General features: G+C 37.9%; 2 protein-coding genes across 2 annotated transcripts in view; both read left to right on the plus strand.

The window, feature by feature from the left end:
- LOC5577938 overlaps window positions 1-18,786 on the plus strand; it is a 474,522-nt gene that overhangs the window by 302,672 nt on the left and 153,064 nt on the right. The window lies entirely within an intron of this gene.
- Window positions 13,973-16,493, plus strand: LOC5577941. The gene is made up of 2 exons (XM_001663563.2): window positions 13,973-15,370; window positions 15,427-16,493. The coding sequence occupies exons 1-2, from the start codon at window positions 14,429-14,431 to the stop codon at window positions 15,664-15,666; spliced, it is 1,182 nt and encodes a 393-aa protein (XP_001663613.2). The 5' UTR covers window positions 13,973-14,428; the 3' UTR covers window positions 15,667-16,493.

The following is an 18,786-nucleotide window of genomic DNA, read 5'->3' on the forward strand; positions in this document are numbered from 1 at the left end:
AATAAAAATAGAATTGGAAAATGAATGTGAAATGGATTATAAAAATGATCGAGAAAAGGAATAGGAAGTGGAATAAGAAATGGAATAATAAATGGGTTATAAAATGGAATGGGATGTGAGCTGAGAAATACATTAGGAAATGAGGTGGGATTGTGAAATGGAAATAGAACGAGAAATTGAATAATAAACTGAATAACAAATTAAAATAGAATTGAAGTATGGAAAGGAATATTTAATGGCATGGGAAATTTAATAGGTAATAAAATAGGAAATGGAATAAGAATTTGAATAAGAAATGCAATGCATAAAGGAATTGTAAATATAACGGGTTTGAAAATGATATGGAAAATGAGGAAAATAAGAAGGTATGAGATCTGAAATGATAAATGGAACAGTAAATATAATAGGAAAAGGAATGAGAAATGAAATGTGGAATGGAATGAATTGAATGAGATGGCAATATAATATGAAAATGAAATGGAAAATGTCAAATTGGGTTTGGGAATAAAATCGGAAAATGAATAGGAAATGGATTATATCATTAGATAAGAAAAGGAATAGGAAGTGAAAAAAAATGGAATGGGGTGTGGATTGAGAAATACAACAGGAAATGGAACGAGATTGTGAAATGGAACTAGAACAAGAAATTGAATTAGAAATTGAATGAGAGCTTAAAATAGAATTGAAGTAAGGAATGGAATATAAAATGGAATGCGCAATTGAACGGGAAATCGAATGGTAATGAAATGGGAAATGGAATGCAATGCAAAATTTAATTGGAAAATAAATGGGAAATGGAAAATGGAATTGGAAATGTAAAGAACTTGAAAATGATATAGGAAATGAAAAATGAAAAAGAAATAAGAATTGGAATAAGAAATGGGATGAGAAATAGAATTAGAAAAGATATGGGAAATTTAATGTGGAATGGAATGGGAAATGCGATTAAAAAAAGGAAAATAGAATGCGAAATTAAATGAGATTGCAATAAGAAACGGAAATAAGAAATGGAAAATATCAAAATTGGATTAGGAATGAAATAATTAATAAAATTGATCATGAAATGGAATATTAAGTGTAATAAGAAATTGAATGTAAAATGAAATAGGAAATTGAATGAGAAATAGAATGGGATGTGGGCTGATAAATACAATAGGAAATGGGGTGGGATTGTGGAATGGAAATAGAACGAGAAATTGTGAGATGAACTAAAATAGAATCCATACTTGAACTTGAACTTGAAAACGAAATCGAATGGAAAATTTAACGAGAAATCAAATAGGTAATGAAATGGGAAATGAAATGAGAATTTGAATAAGAAATGCAATGCAAAATTGAATTGGAAAATAAATGGGAAATAGAAAATGGAATTGGAACTATAATGGGTATGAAAATTATATGGAAACTGAAAAATGAATGAGTATTGGAATAAGAAATAGAATTCAAAAGGAATGGAAAATGGAAAATGGAAAATGGAAAATGGAAAATGGAAAATGGAAAATGGAAAATGGAAAATGGAAAATGGAAAATGGAAAATGGAAAATGGAAAATGGAAAATGGAAAATGGAAAATGGAAAATGGAAAATGGAAAATGGAAAATGGAAAATGGAAAATGGAAAATGGAAAATGGAAAATGGAAAATGGAAAATGGAAAATGGAAAATGGAAAATGGAAAATGGAAAATGGAAAATGGAAAATGGAAATTTAATGGGGTTGAAAATTATCAAGAAAATGAGAAAAAGGAATAATAAATGGAATACGAAAGAGAATTGAAAAAGGAATGTTAAATTAAATGTTGAATGGAATGGGAAATAGGATGCAAACATATGGAAAATAGAACACGAAATTGGATGGGAATGAGAAATTGAATGAGAATGCAATAAGAAATTGTAAAAGGAATGGAAAAAGGATTATAAAATTGAATGAGAAATGGAAGAGGAAGTGGAATAAGAAACGTTATGTGAAATGGAATGCGAAAATTAATGAGAAATGAGATTGATCACGAAATTAAATAGGTAATGAAATGAGAATTTGAATACGAAATACAATAAAAAGTTGAATTGGAAATTAAATGGAAATAAAAAATGGAAAAGGAATGTGAATTGGGACAAAAAACATGGAATTAGGAATTGAATTGGAAAATTAACGGGAAGTTAAATAGGGAATAGAATGAAAAATGGGATAAGAAATAAAATGGGAGAATAGAATGGGGAATGGAAAATGGAAATTGAATGAGAAATGCAATGAATGGAAACGAAATAGGAAATTAAATGGGAAATAAAATAGGAAGAGGACTGGACGTTTCTTGGAAATTGAATGGGCCGAAAATTAACTGGAACTAAACTGAAAATGGAATGAAAATGGTTTGAACGTGGACTAGAAACACGTTGGAAATGGATCGCAAATGTAAATCACATGATATTCATTTTCTGCAATGAGATGCTCCACGCCAGCATTCAGGTGATTCTCTGGCATCTTTTGAACTTCTCATCTGTCACATTGAAATCAGTTCAATCAAATAAATTTACATTCAATTTCCACCTTTCATCTGCTTTCAACCTGTCCCAAAACCCCGTTATATTGATTACCGGACAGAACTCGGCACCGCATTCAAGAAGCATCCTCCATTAGTTGCACAGAAAAAAAAAACACGAATCAATCTCCCCAACGCCATGGAGTGCACCATCTACGATCTAGAGTACGATTTTGCATCGTCATCAAATTTGCATCCATCGTGTTTCCTTTACATCACATACCACTATCTTCCTGGAACACAAGCTGTAGCGATAGGGGAAGTGGTGTTTAAAAGAACCCTGGTAGTGAAGTGAACACCTAGCTACAAACTTTAGTGAAATGCTACAACGTAGAAAGAATACATCTTGGTACTGAGGTCAATTGAACTGAAACAATACAAATTTATCGTTTCTTTATTAGATAACGAGATAGAATCCTTAAGGCGATCATTTTATCACTACTTCCCCTATCTACCACCCACCACTTTCGCTCAAACGAACAGAAGTAACGAGCTAAGTGCAGCTCACACCCTCTCCCCTTACCATTATCGGTGCTTTTGGTGGTTGAAGTGGGGCAGGGCTTTTCCATGTGGGACCCATGCTACCGTCATCGTTGGTACGAAACGGAGCAAAGTGCACCGCGAAAGTCATGTGTTTGCATAAAGTGAAAATTTAATTTGATGGAACTTCCTTAGGTGAGTTACCGTTCGCGCTTTCGGTCGGAAACGTAGATTCGTGGAAGAGCTCTGTGACGAAACGGTATAGGTACAACATATGCACTGAATGGGATCTCATGCTCGAAGAAGTATGAAACACAAATACATTTGATGGCCCTGCTGCAGGACGGGGGGTATTCGATCTGGAAAATTATTTCGTCTTTCAAGAGCTGGAACATTTTGCCAATTACATTGAAACCTCAATTTGTGACCTTAATGCATGATTCGTACGTAAATATGGTCTCAACTTTCGGAGACTGTTTGTAGGAAATTAAGATAAGAGTTGTTAAATGACGAAAAGTTGTTTGTTTCATTCACTTTGGCAGCCATGTTGACATAGCAGCTCGCAATTTAAACGTAATAAATCTCATCCCCCAGAACAAGCATTGAAAGAAGTCTCTTCGCGCAACTCTGTGTATATAGACTCTGGGCACGACTTCCACAGATTCTGATTTCACGACTAACGTCAGCAAGGATCCGAGGTAGAAGAACTCGTCAATCACCTCGAAAGTATCCCCGTCAATTGTGAAACTGCTTCCTAGGCGGGCCCTGTCACGCTCAGTTCCACCTATCTGAATGTACTTTGTTTTCAACGCATTCACCATCAGTCCGACTCCTGTTGCTTCGCGTTGAATGGCATCCTTAACTTCCCCCATCGTGGGAGCTGGTTGGTTTCCACTGTCCGCAGCAGTGACTTAGTCATCACCTTTGGTGTCCTGACCTTCTGTCCTTGAGTTCCCAGTGCCATACAGGTGTTCATCGTAGTGCTGCTTCCACCTTTCGATCACATCCCGTCCGTCTGTCAAAATGCTCCCATCCTTATACCGTGCACCCCCGCTAATTTGAACGGTACCTCATGCAAACCATCGGGGTTCATTTCTAATTTGAACTTCTAGTCACCCTACGAACAACAGAAAATCGTACTTCTGGTTACCCTTTTGGCTGTTTTATTTTGATTCTGCGTTCCGTTCCACAGCGTTCCATTTCACTTTACTCCGTTCCATGAGCTGAATGACGTTTGAACCATTTTTAATCTGAACGATGTGCAAATTAGCGGGGTACAAATTAAAAAGTGTTCAGATTAAATGTGGTCAAACCAACGGGGGTACCCGGTACCTGCACAATTCAGCTCGCGGCACGAAGCCTTTGCGAGATGCGTTGAGTTTCTGATAAAACTACCGCGTTTCTTGAGAACAGCAACTTCATCTCTTTCCATTCCACCTCTTCTAGACAGCTCGTTTTGTCCCGGAATAGGCGGGTTTGCTGTTTCCGCTTCAGTCTGTATCGTTCCACGTTTTGCCGCGTATTATTCTGCAAAATTGCTGCCTGCGTTGCATTTTTCTCCTTCAAGACTTCCTTTTCTCTTTCAAGACCTCCTCGTCGAACCAATAGTTTCTTGAACTCCATTTCACGCATTGGAAATTGCATTCGGCAGCTTCGTTAATTGATGCTTCGATTGTCCTCCAGCAGTCTTCAAGAGGGGTCCCATCGAGCTCACACTCAGCGGGCAACGCTGCCTCAAGATGCTGCGCGTATGCATTGGTAACGTCTGGTTGTTTCAGTCGCACTAGATTGTACCGAGGCGGGCGTCGCTACCGTGCATCGTTGATAACGGATAGTTTGGAGCGCAGTTTCACCCTCACCAGATAGTGGCCGGAGTCATTGTTTGCACCACGATATGTTCTAACGTCGGTTGTATTGGAGAAGTGCCGTCCATCGATCAAAACGTGGTCGATCTCCAGGTGTACCTAGTAGGTAAGTAGATGCTACGAATGACCATGTTCCTGGAGGCTGCATAATCTATCAGTCGTAGGCGCTGAACTTTCCATTCGTCGATCTGAACTCTTCCTCCTGGCCAACCTGGGCGTTCAAATCTCCTATGATGATCTGCTCCTGTTCAGCACACCACCTGCAGCGCTACGATGCCGAAACCGCGGACCTTCAGTACATCGGAGAATATGTGTGTGCTCCCGATGAAGTTGAGAGATTTGCAATTCGACGTACCGAGTTTTCAATCGGTAGTCTATTTCCGTCACTGTGGTCTTTACCGATTGTTCTGGTTCGTATTCTCTCGTTGACGTTTCTGTGCTGGTGTATTTTTACGGTTTGCTTGCAGGGCCTGACACCAACCCCCTAGATTTCCGGAGAACCATTCTCTCTACATGTTCGGAGGGCTAAGTGCGCAGTTTAGCTTAGAGTCCTTCTCTGGCACACGGACGATGATCAGCCGCCCATGGGGAACAGACGCTGTTGTGAGCCGCTCCTAACATGGAGTACAGACGCTCAAGGATTGCAGAAGCAAAAGCAAAAACAAACCCCCCTTCCTTGTCAGCATACGAGCAGAGCTCCCACCGGGGTTGGTTACCTGATCTTCCCTAAGGTTACTTGTGCCCCGGCCAGTACCACGAGAAGGTAGGGATAAGAGTTGCTGGGCAAGAGGCTAGGGACCACACAAAGGGGTCTATTTCATTCCTGCAGGTACGCGAGGTACCAATTGTACGCCACGCCTAGTCATTTACCGTGCAAAATTCCTACGAGTTATTACCCTAAATTTCGTCCACCATTCTATAAACAAATTTTCAATGATTCATCCATATAAATTCACCATGAGAGATTTTATGGATTAACTCACTTTTATCAGATGCTTCTCTGAGAACTACGCTGAATTGCGATAATTACAAAGGCTCTAATGAAAGCAAAATATGGCTCCGTCTACTCTTTTTACAGTTTGTTATCAAAATTCAATTTAAGTTTTTTTTTTTAATTATAAAGACTAGAAGTTATATCAAAGAACTACTTCTATATTTCTCGCGTAACTTTTCAAAAGGACCTATCTTACATTGTTAACTTTCTCTTTAATCAATAACTGAGCTGCAATGACCTCTACTGTTGAGCTTTTTTTGTATGGAACGCTGGACAAGGACATTATCGTTTGATTTATAGTAAAAATCTTCACAAAACCTTCAGTATTGCATTGTTTTAATGAAAAAAATTATGAGAGTGGCGAGAATCTTTCAATGTTAGATAGGTCCTTTCAAAAAGTTACGCGCGATTTCTCCGATTATCTGGTTTATTATGAAACTTCTTTATTAATTCTGCCAACCTTTAAAAATAATGATAACTGAAACTCAAAAGTTGACATAATAAAGAGTATTCTGTATGGACAATAATAGACCATTTCCGTGATTTTTTTTTATTAGCTTATATGATTTCTATCAATTTACTGAACAAACTTTCCTAAGGAACCGATATGTTTTGGAGCCTTTAACTAGTAGAAAACAATGAAAAACTTGCGGCACGTTAGTTCACCCCTCGGTCCCCTACAATTTGTTTCACCTCGAAAAAATGCATACCCCTTTTTCCCCTATGGTTTTGCCACCACGTTGTGGTGAATTTACAATCAGCTGGCATGACCAGATGATTTTTGTTTATGTTTTCATTCATCATAATGGGCTCCGTTGTGGTTTCGCTCCCTCCTTCCTTCACGGCTCCTGAAGTCCCCGTAATCACCGCGGAAACCACCTTCTCCGCTTCGGCCGGTTATGACCGCACCCGGCGAACACTACACGGTTCTGTAACGCAAAGATTGTAGTCGATAGGTGCCTGATCTCTCTGCTTTGTGACGACGAGGATTGAAGGGATTGAATATGCCGGAAGATTCCCGCCTAGAGGCAGCAACAGCCGCTCAAAATTTCCTTACGGGGCTGTTGCTGCCTCAAGACTGATTCGCTGCTGACAAGTAATTTCTTGGCCTATCTTGATGCATGGAAAATTCCTGGAAGAAATCGATCAAGGAAGCACTTTTTTCTGATTGCAGTACGAAGTTGAAAAGAGATGTCAGTTCAAACGGGAGTCGCTGTAGAAAATTTCTGCAAGGAATCGACGAGAAATTTCTTTAGCGATTCCTGTTCAGCAGCAAATCAGTACACGACACTGAAGACGGCCTTACAGTTGAGGTCGAAATACGCGTATCTGTCAAAGGATACAAACTCTAGTGGAATTAAATGGTATAGTACTAAATTCGGTTTTCTTCATCTACTTATAGGTATTCTACTAAACAGCTCGAAGATTTATTATCAATAGCAAATCAGGCTTCAAGGCGGAAATCTTCCGGATCAACAGCCAACAGATAGATTAAGGCATTTGTCGGCATGAATAGTAAAAAAAAATAGTCTAATAGAACTAGCAGTACCGTAACTGCTGGGTGGATGAGAGATTTGTTGTTAGGGGGTGGTTTTGAATTTTGAATCTGTGGAGGAAAATATATTTTCCTAAAGGAAGACTTGAATTGGGTTGGAGTTGGAACTGTGATTCAGAACGGATTGCGCCAGTTCCAACCTGGTTTAAAAACGTTTGTTTGAGTAGTTTCGGTGGCGCTCCTGTTTGGGGCGCCCTGACCGGGATCACGGTCAGTTTGAGCGCGCACCTGATTTGACGTTTGCAAATGTAAACAAGCATCCCAATGCAGGGGTGGAATCGAAAAACTGTTGCAAAATCACCACGCTGATACCTATAGGGTTGAACAAACTGTGCCGCATCTCGAATTATTTTTCAAAATGTGGTGAGTATCCATGTTTTCAAAAATTTGTAAGAAAATCAGGAGTGCATATAAACAAAATCTGAGAGCGTTAATATTCATTAAAAATGATTGTCTTTCGAAGAAAAATACAAAAACTGGGGGTTAGATCTGACGGAAGTGGTCTATTATTTGTAAAAGCTAAGGACTTCTGACCACTTATTTTGAAAACAATTATTGTTGAGGAATTTTGCTGGAAATTTCAAGATCAGTATTTAATTAATTATGTATGATCTGAATTTCTTGAAGGATATTAGAGAGCTTGGGATTGTATATGGCAAATTCTAACTTTTTAAAATAAAACTTCGTTTCTCATGATTGGCTCAACACATTTCGATGTGTGTTTACTTGATGTCTGAGGAACGCGTTGAAATCATTTTTTTTTAATCAAAGTATCGAAGGTAATTTTTCTCTATGTCTAATAGTTTTGAAAATTTAAATTCAAGCGAAATCGTGGGGTTTTGTCAAATTTGCTATCACGAGGGGTGGTCCCAAGGGCCGAGATTGGTCCGATCCGGGAAATCGTTGTAACCCATGCAATATGGATATTTTTGGAATGGACACGACGAGAAGATGACAAAAACCGATTGCCGATCCAAGATGGCGACCACAAGTTTAGGAAAATCGTTGAAATCCCATGCATTATGGGTATTTTCGGAATGGGCACGATAAGAGGATGACGTCCGATGCCATTTTGGACTTCAAGCTGACGACCACCAGTTTGGAAAAATCGTTGGCCCAGCTAAATACTATTAGTATACAACTGTTTATGCTCTTAGATCCTAAGGCCTATATTCCATGGCAGGGGGTCCCGTAGCCTCGAGGTTACGCATTCGCTTTGTAAGCGGATAATTGCACATTTCCGCAGCTGTGAGAAGTTTGTTTTCTCTTTCTCCGATCCATGGAGAACTTTTCATGTATCCATCGCCACGAGCAGCAGTTGCTTTTATGCACCATATTAACAATTACTTTCGTCAAGTTGGTGCGGTAGCATGGTTAGCGTGCACGCATCGTGTTTTGGAAATGTTCTAGGTTCGAATCCCGTCGCCGGCACTAGTTTTTGTTTATCCACATAGTGATATTTCTCGGGAGCAGTTGGTGAGTGAAAATATTATGGAGTGAAAAATAAATTATCCGGGAACGATGTTCGGTTATCCTACATCGTAGCTCCAGGGAAACTTAGTGTGAGCGATAAATGATGTTCCCGTGAGGAAGCGAAAAAAGCATTCTCCTAACGTGCCAAAAATCGTAGATTTCGTATCAATGATACGAAAATTCAGAACCCTGGACACAGGTATTTCTACCTTGTGTTCTGGCTCAAGAGCCTTGGTTTAAGCACCATTCATCGCTCTCTGAAAAGAGATAAAAACCCTCCGAATATGCTAAACAAATTAAATAAATAACTCAAAAATTCCTGGTAGCGATGAAAAATGACACAAATTTAAAGATTACATCAGAACGAGCTCACAAATTTCTTTATGTTAACTTTGGTACGAATATATAGGGAGCCGGATCCTAATCTTGGCACTTTTGATCCACTTTGGCAGTGGGGTTTTTCGAAAGCTACTGAGCTCATATTTGACCACTATATGCGTCGTATTGAAGGACTTCTAATTGTAAAGTTCCAGTCGATTTAGCCGAGAAACTCCACTTGACCAAAATGAATCATGGAAGTGCCCAAGTAGTTCTGCACCCTACGTGACTTCCATTTTTCAGCAAGCATTGAACCAGCATTTGAACAGCAAATAGGTTTTACAAAACGAATAATGGCCGTACATCTTGTTCTAGAATTAGGTTGTTCACTTTAATCACTATTATGTTTTTTTTTCGTTTTTCAGACATCACTACAGAATTTCTTTGCATGTAAAGAAAAGAAATAATTTGAATTTCCACTTCCATCAGTCGAATTGATATTTTTCCGAACCAATTGCCAATGTTAAGCACTATTCCAACACTTCAATAAGTAGAGAAACTTTTAACTCCTAAATGCTTATCTTTGACAGATACGCGTATTTCGACTACCATTTGCAGTCTTCTTCAGTGTCAGTAACTCGTATCCAGTGGACTTCTTCTCAAACATCTTGAAGAGAAGAAGCACAAATTTTACTTATGATGACGAAACTGAACGTTTGTTCAAAATTGTCTTGAAAGGTCTCTCAAGTGACTATAAGTCACCTGGAGAGATCAAAAATGGAATAAATGATTTACTTGGATTTTCCCCAGTCCAAGTAATCATTATGAAAAAGAGAACCCAATCTGGAATTGTTAGGAAAGGGCTTTCTCAAGAATATTATTTAGTTCACTTTAACAAAAAAGATCTAAAAAATATTAAAGCTTTAGAAAAAGCAAAACTTATGTTCGATGTCCGTGTGACGTGGGAACATTTCCAGAAACCTGGAGGAAATTATCAGAACCCCACTCAGTGCTGTCAGTGCCAAAAGTGGGGTCATGGTACAAAAAATTGTCACATGGATGCTAAATGCATGATTTGCTGAGGTTCTTCTCACGCCAAGGACGTCTGTCCAGTGAAGGAAGATACCGATAAATTCTTTTGCGTCAATTGCAAGGGAAATCATAAGTACAATTATTGGTGTTGCCCTTCGTGCAATAGTCATTGAGGCTCGTGCCAGGCAGATGAAAGATAATATCCGTTACGATAACGGTCGTTTCCGGAATTTCCCTGGTAGAATATCGAACAATGCTCATTTTTCAGTTAACGATCGCTTGATCATGAATCATACCCATCAGGAAGATCATAATCATGCTCATTAACAAACTAATTTTAATCCGTCGGGTAGCCGTTCGAATCTTTCAATTTCGAATGTATCTAGCCACGGAAAATCCTTTGCCGATATCGTAGCAGGAAATTTGAACTCCTCCACTGTTCGTACTATGAGTACCCATTCTACTTGTTTCAAATCAAATGGAAAAAACCCTACCGCCACAGGTAACTCCGCTTCTTCGTCTACCGGAAATTTTAATGGGAAATCATCAGACAATGTACCCACTTCAAGTGATATGTCTGCCTCTGATTTTAATTTTCTAATTGAACAATTGAATCTGATGATTGATGCAATGTTCAAAGCCACCACTATGACTGAAGCAGTCCAAGTAGGTGTAAAATTTACAAATAAAATTGTTATTGGATTACGTTTTTCTAATGGATCCAAATAATAATTTTAATATTTTAAATTGGAATGCTCGTTCTCTGAATGGTAAAGAGGACGAGCTGTTTAATTCGTAATGATCGACTTGATGGAGCATGTGGGGGAGTTGCAATCATCTTTCATAGGCGTATAAAACATCAACTGTTTTCGTCATTTGAAACTAAAGTTTTTGAAAATTTAGGTGTTTCTGTTAAAACACAGTTTGGCAAATATACTTTCACAGCTGCCTATTTGCCTTTTCAATGCTCTGGACAGCAAGTTAATTTGCTCCAAACTGACTTGCGAAAATTGATTCGCAATAAGTCAACATTTTTTGTCATTGGTGACTTTAATGCCAAACATCGGTCATGGAATAATTCTCAAAGTAATTTCAGGATATTTCTCAATTCAATACCCTGATAGCCCTACATGTTTTTCCTCTTCTAGAAATCCATCTACGATTGACTTGGTCTTAACCGACTCTAGTCATCTTTGTAGCCAACTGATTACTCATGCTGTTTTTGATTCTGATCATGTCCCTGTTACTTTTCAAATATCCCAAGAAGCGATGCTCAATCCTATCAGCTCAACTTTCAATTATTTTCGAGCCGACTGGAATGTATGTGAAACATTTATTGACTATTAGAGTCAAGTGAGAGTGTTAATTTTTCATTACAAACAAAATTTGATATTGACAATGCTCTTGAAACTTTAATAAATTCTATTGTTGAAGCCAGGAGCATTGTAATTCCAAAATGTGAAGTAAAATTTGATTCATTGATAGACGATGATCTTAAACTTTTGATCCGTCTTAAAAACGTGAGGAGAAGGCAATTTCAACGCACTCGCGATCCTGCTATGAAAATTATATGGCAAGATTTGCAGAAAGAAATCAAGAAACGTTTTTCACAACTAAGGAACGAAAATTTTGAAAATAAAATTCCTCAGTTGGACCCTGGCTCTATGGGGCCCAGATAGCCGTAGCGGTAAACGCGCAGCTATTCAGCAAGACCAAGCTGAGGGTCGTGGGTTCGAATCCCACCGGTCGAGGATCTTTTCGGGTTGGAAATTTTCTCGACTTCCAAGGGCATAGAGTATCTTCGTACCTGCCACACGATATACGCATGCAAAAATGGTCATTGGCATAGTAAGCTCTCAGTTAATAACTATGGAAGTGCTCATAAGAACACTAACCTGAGAAGCATTCTCTGTCCCAGTGGGGACGTAACGCCAGAAAGAAGAAGAAGACCCTGGCTCTAAGACCTTTTGGAAATTATCTAAAATCTTGAAAAAACCTCAGAAGGCAATACCGGCATTGAAAGAGGAAAACAAATTATTACTAACTAATTGCGAAAAAGCTCAAAAACTTGCTATGCAGTTTGAAAGTGCGCACAATTTTAATTTAGGACTTACTAGTCCAATTGAAAATCAAGTTACTCAGGACTTCGAAAATATTCTCAATCAAGAAAACGTTTTCGAAAATGCCTGGGAGACTGATTTGGAAGAAGTGAGAACTATTATTAAAAAAATCAAAAATATGATAGCTCCTGGAGATGATGAAATTTTCTACATCCTCATCAAGAAACTTCCAGAAAGTAGCTTATCATTTTTAGTTGGTATATTTAACAAATGTTTTCAATTAGCATATTTTCCTGACAAATGGAAAAATGCTAAGGTTGTTCCAATTTTAAAACCAGACAAAAATCCTACAGAAGCTTCTAGCTATCGTCCAATCAGTTTGCTTTCCTCAATCAGTAAACTTTTTGAAAAGGTTATTTTGAACAGAATGATGGCCCACATCAACGAAAATTCAATTTTTGCCAATGAACAGTTCGGATTCCGCCATGGACATTCGATCACTCATCAACTTTTACGTCTAACAAATTTGATCCGTTCCAACAAATCTGAAGGTTTTTTAGTAGTCTTGCTCTTCTTGACATAGAAAAAGCATTCGAATGTGTTTGGCGTGAAGGTTTGATCGTAAAATTAAAAAAAAAAACTTCAATTTTCCAACATACATTGTTAGAATAATTCAAAGTTATCTGTCAAATCGTACACTTCGGGTTAATTATCAGAACTCCAGATCTGAAAGACTTCCTGTAAGAGCTGGTGTTCCCCAAGGCAGCATTTTGGGACCAATATTATACAATATTTTCACATCTGACTTACCTGAGTTACCTCAGGGATGTCAAAAATCTTTGTTTGCGGATGACACAGACCTCTCCGCCAAAGGACGAAGCTTGCGTGTCATCTGTAGTCGATTGCAAAAAATTTTGGATATTTTTTCTTCATACTGGCAGAAATGGAAGATTTCTCCTAATGCTTCCAAAACTCAACTAATAATATTCCCACATAAACCAAAAGCTCTTTATTTGAAACCTTCAAGTAGACATGTTGTCACGATGAGAGGGGTTCCAATAAATTGGTCAGATGAAGTTAAGTATCTAGGGCTCATGCTAGATAAAAATTTAACTTTCGAAAATCACATTGAGGGCATTCAAATAAAATGTAATATATATGTAAAATGTCTCTATCCCCTTATTAATAGAAAATCAAAACTTTGTCTTAAGAACCAGCTTTTGATATTCAAACAATTTCTCAGGCCAGCCATGTTGCATGCTGTACCAATATGGACTAGCTGTTGTAATACCAGGAAGAAAGTTCTGCAGAGAATTCAAAATAAAATTTTGAAAATGATTCTGAGGCTTCCTCCCTGGTATAGTACCAATGAGTTACATAGAATATCCAATGTTGAAACATTGGAACAAATGTCAAATAAAATAATTAATAATTTCAGGCAAAAATCGTTACAATCTTCTATTGCCACGATTAATGCGTTATATGTTTAGGTTAAGTTAGGTTAAGTATATTCAAAGCGTTTTTTTTCTCTTATATGCAGGTGAAATCAACTCACCTGTAAAAAATCTGAACTGCTACGGCAAATGAAATTTAATATGTTGTTAACAAAATGTTAATGAAATCTTAAATTTGTTTTACCAAATTAGGATGATAGTGTTGTCTAATAACACAGAACACCTAGATATAAGAAATGAATGTAATGTTTGGAATGATACTAATAAAGAAAAAAAAGAAAGAGAGATAAGGAGGATACCGAGATATGGCGAGAAAATTCGTATGAAGAATAAAGGGACTGAAGTAATCATCGACATAGGGAGAAATATCGAGATATGGAGAGTCGACTGTTGAAGTTTTCAAAACTATTTGTTTTGCTCACGCATTTGAACATTTCCACCAGACTTCACAAAACGAGATTTTTGTGTACCGACACAACAGTGAGAATCAACATTCGTCGGTTGGAGCAGTTTGCGAAGTTACATAACTCAGTCATTAGTAGATAAATTTCGAATTCCGCCCCCTGTCAAACTCTAACCTACCGCCAATTAACGAACGTCAAATACGTATTCGCCTCAAAAATGAACTACTTCTTGTCCCCTCAGTTAACCGACAGTGACCAATATGGCGACATCGCTTCGTGCATCCTTCCCCACAAACGTCATTATACCCCGATGCATCCCATTCATCGATCGCATCCAAAACCCATTGGCCCTGCAGAAATCGATGGACCGCTACTTCGGCGTCATTTATTGGGGTTCTCGACCTCTGGAGTTCTTCATGAAGATATTCTCCTTGTGCTTCATGCTCGGCTTCTTGCTCCTTTGTTTCGGCTGCATGTTTTGGGTCAATCCTTTGGAAGTTCCACCTGACATGTATCTCAACATGTGGTTCTATTTGGCAGCAAGTACGTTCGTCATACTCCAATGGATCACCCTATTTCCGAATCGCCACCATTACGCGAAGATCGTTCAATATCTCTCAGATCTGCAACGCACGGATCCATTTCATCCATTCCGTATACGTTCTCGAGCGGTGATTTCTCTCAGTACAGCTTTTCTGTTGGCAATGAATACGAGTATGGCGATCTTTTGGGGGTTTCTTCTCTTCGGAAGCTGCCCTATGGCATTCGTTTTCGATGATTCCTTCGTGAAGAAACTGTTTTCAGTCATTTATCCAATTCAATCAGCGTACCTCGCTACTTTATCCAACGGAGGGATGGTGATGTGCTTTGCAGTATTGCTTGTGTTCACGGTCGAGTTCAGCATCATTGGAGAAAACCTACGGGAGGCGTTCAGTAACTGGAATCGAGATCAAATACGAAGTTGTATCAAGCGTCATCAGAGGTTGCTGGAAATGGTGAACTTATATCGGGACAAGATCAGATTCTTCTTGCTTGTCGTCGTGGGTTTGTACTTTCTTTTGGTGACGTTCTCTAGTTTTCTTGTGGTACTTCAACTGCACAGCGGAGATGTCCAAGCTTTGCGGTACAACGTGATAAACGCTGGTTTCTCCATAATAACCATAGTTTTGTACGGAGTAGTTTGCGATTTGTTGGAAGAGACGGTAACTTGCAACTGAAAGAAAAAAGTCTCCAAGTAACCGATCGATTTTCGTTGCAGATTCGAGAGGTGGGTAATCAGGTGTACAGTTCTGCTTGGCCGTCAACTCTTATCTTGGACAGGAAGCATAGAAATGTGTACAACTCGGGTAAAAGAAGTTTGATGATGGTTATCGCACGCTCTCAGCAGAAGGTCGGATTCACTTGTGGCAGCATCTACCAAATGTCGACCGTTACCAGTATGCAGGTGCTGAAGTTTTGCTACTCAGCGTTTACTGTACTGTGGAATGCAACTAATTGATAATGTTTTTCGGATATTCAGGGCCATTCGACGGATCAGCGAATTGGCATTTGAAATATATCTGTATACCCTCATGTAAAAGTTTGGGTTCACCCCCTGAAAATCAAACAAAAGTGTTTTCTCCCTATCTCTGTGATTACACCTATAATTGAAACTATCTATGACGCATTCGAAAGGTAATAAGTTATTGTTATTTTGTAGGCATTTTTCCAGAGACATTTTTTGAATTTTGTATACTTAAAATTTAATTAAAGTTGACAATTAAAAAAAAAACACTGAGAAAACATAGTCATATTTCTCAGCATTGGATCGACAAAAATTTTAAATCAATGTGTCATTAGAATCGTCATCTCATAGTCATTGAAAATTACTAACGAAATTTTGGCTGCAAATTCTGAAAACTATTCAAAATCAATGAAACAGTCATTCAAGTCATCGTGCACAATTTTGGGTTCACCTGAATTTACTTCACCCATTCGTGTTTTCAGTCATTGTTCTATCGATTTTAAACAGTTTTCAGATTGTTCCGCCAAAATTCCATGAGTGCTTTTTGAAGAATATAAGATTATGCTTCTACATTGATTTGGAATTTTGGTTGCTCCAATGCTAAGGAAATTGATCATGTTTTTTTAATGTGTGTTTTTGAAAAAAAAAATATACAAAATTCAAACAATGTTTTACTGAAACCTATGCAGTAAGATTAACTCATTGCCTTTCGAATGCGCCATAGAGAGTTTGAATTGTACGTGTAATTACAGAGATATGGACAAAAAGCTTTTGTATGTTTTAAGGGGCAACTTTCTGCACGGGAGTGTATCTGTCCTCGAATCGTGAGAATAAAAGGATTTCTTTCTGTATTCTATTGGTATCCTACAATAAAAGCGGAGTTTTTTTTTTAATCCAAAAACACTCATCCGACAATTTTTTTTTTTGTAATTTGGAATACGCATGTTTGACAAAATTGCATTTTTGCTGTAATTATTAAACGATAATGGATTTTTGTTAAATTCCCAATCACGAAAATCGGTCTGAATAGCTAAAAAGGGTTTTTTTGTATCAAGTCAATTAACGTTTGTTAAAAATTTGGTTGAAATCCATTATGATCAAGTCGTTGTTTGTCGTCTTGTATGTCAATCTATCTGCTTGTCACTCTGTCTGTAATGCTTCGCAAGCAAGCTTGTATACAAGTTGCAAAAGGGAAGTATACCTGTGGACGAAAGTTTATACATAGGAGAAGACGGGTGAGGACCGCCCACCTAAGCAATTTAATTCATATGTCAAAATCAAGAATCAATATATCCTTTTTCGACGCAGCATGTCGTTATTTAAAGCCTGTAAAGGCATGTAGTATTTATAAAAAATATATTTTTTTTCTTGACGCTTGAAAAAGTGATGTCTTATCACGATTATTTTTAGTGACGGGGTAAAACCGCTCACCCACGGGGTAAAAGCGGCCACTACGATTTTTATACACATTTTCGCGAAAAATGATGGTAGGTCATTTGGCATAAAGTCGTTTGGCATAAAGCCGTTTGGCATAAATCCGTTTGACATAATGGTCATTTGGCATAAAGTCGTGTGGCATAGTGGTCGTTTGGCATAATGGTCGTTTGGCAAAATAGTCGTTTGGCATAATGATTCTGAAACCAAACATTTCTTAAGATGACATCCGTTTATACGTTTCTATTGAATCCTTCTGATGACATCAGGCTTGTTTTGAAATCAGTTGACAAAATGACACTTTATTCAACAATCGTATGCTCTTGAATAAACTAAAGCATATTAGGAAAGTTATTGCCAATTGGGTCCTAAAATTTTTAATGAAATCTTGTTTTTATTTAATAACACGAAAAAGCATGTTACTGTAACTACTAGAGTGGTTCAAAAAATCGTTTTTGCTCCACACCGCTCATTCGATTCTAGATCAAATTCTGAGTGTCGTCCCAAAATTCGAGCTCATTTGGATGAAAACTGAGACTGCACAAGCCCTTCGAAGTTTATATGGGAATTACTATGAGAAAAGCAACCAATTCATTCAATCGGTCATAGTGTTTTCCCATGTGCTCTTGGGGATTAGAACTACGTTGATACTGTGAGATACATTCATCAGCTACAACTTTGCCGAAGACCGTTTTTAAATCGGACGCCCCGGTAATTAGTTATTGATTTTTGAATGAGTTGTAAAACTTTGGCTATAATTATTGGGCTGTTCTGCAGGCATCACTGGATATATGCAGTAAAACATAGTAGCCATGATTTGTGCGTGCTATCTTTCGCGCCAGGTGCAGCAATGTTGCCTGTTCAGAAGTTAAATGAGCACTGCTGAAGAATTTGTGACTGGATATAAATCAATAACTAATTACTGAGGCGTCCGATTTAAAAACGGTCTTCGGCAAAGTTGTAGCTGATGAATGTATCTCACAGTATCAACGTAGTTCTAATCCCCAAGAGCACATGGGAAAACACTATTTCCGATTGATTGAATTGGTTGCTTTTCTCATAGTAATTCCCATATAAACTTCGAAGGGCTTGTGCAGTCTCAGTTTTCATCCAAATGAGCTCAAATTTTGAGAGGACACTCAGAATTCGATCTAAAATCGAATGAGCGGTGTGGAGCAAAAACGATTTTTTGAACCACTCTAGTAACTACTTTAGCAATTTTTCTCGCTCAAATAATGGCAAAATCATGTTTAAACTTTAATTTAAAAATTTGGTCCGTAAATGAACCTTGACACTTTTGATCATGTTTGACGTTCGCTTAGTCGACAAAAACACCACTGGGGTTGTTCCTATCTGACATTTCGTAAGGGACACGGAAAACAAAATATACCCAAAATTTGAGTTTAAGCTAAAGGATGTGACAAAATCTAATAAAATGTTTTTTGGGCTTAAACCAACGGAAAACATTAGAAAATTGAGTAAACATGTGTTTTTGGCCTAAATTTAAGCGTTTGGCACTAAAATTGGGACAGGGCTTTAGGACCCTATTGTATTTTATTATTTACCCAGAACTTATCCTTCTTTCAAATATTAATTCAAATTTAACCATAATTATAAGTATACCCAGGGCAGACAATCGTCACCGTCAAATGGAAAAAGTCAGCGACGAAACTAAAAGAA

Source organism: Aedes aegypti, chromosome 1 (assembly GCF_002204515.2).
Source record: "Aedes aegypti strain LVP_AGWG chromosome 1, AaegL5.0 Primary Assembly, whole genome shotgun sequence".
Lineage (NCBI taxonomy): Eukaryota > Metazoa > Arthropoda > Insecta > Diptera > Culicidae > Aedes > Aedes aegypti.

What these genes read in the sequence shown, in the direction of transcription:
- LOC5577941 (XM_001663563.2), top strand. Translation starts at nt 14,429, where the DNA reads ATGGCGACATCGCTTCGTGCATCCTTCCCCACAAACGTCATTATACCC. An exon ending in GCGATTTGTTGGAAGAGACG is followed by an intron (nt 15,371 to 15,426) that starts GTAACTTGCAAC and finishes TTTTCGTTGCAG; the next exon opens with ATTCGAGAGGTGGGTAATCA.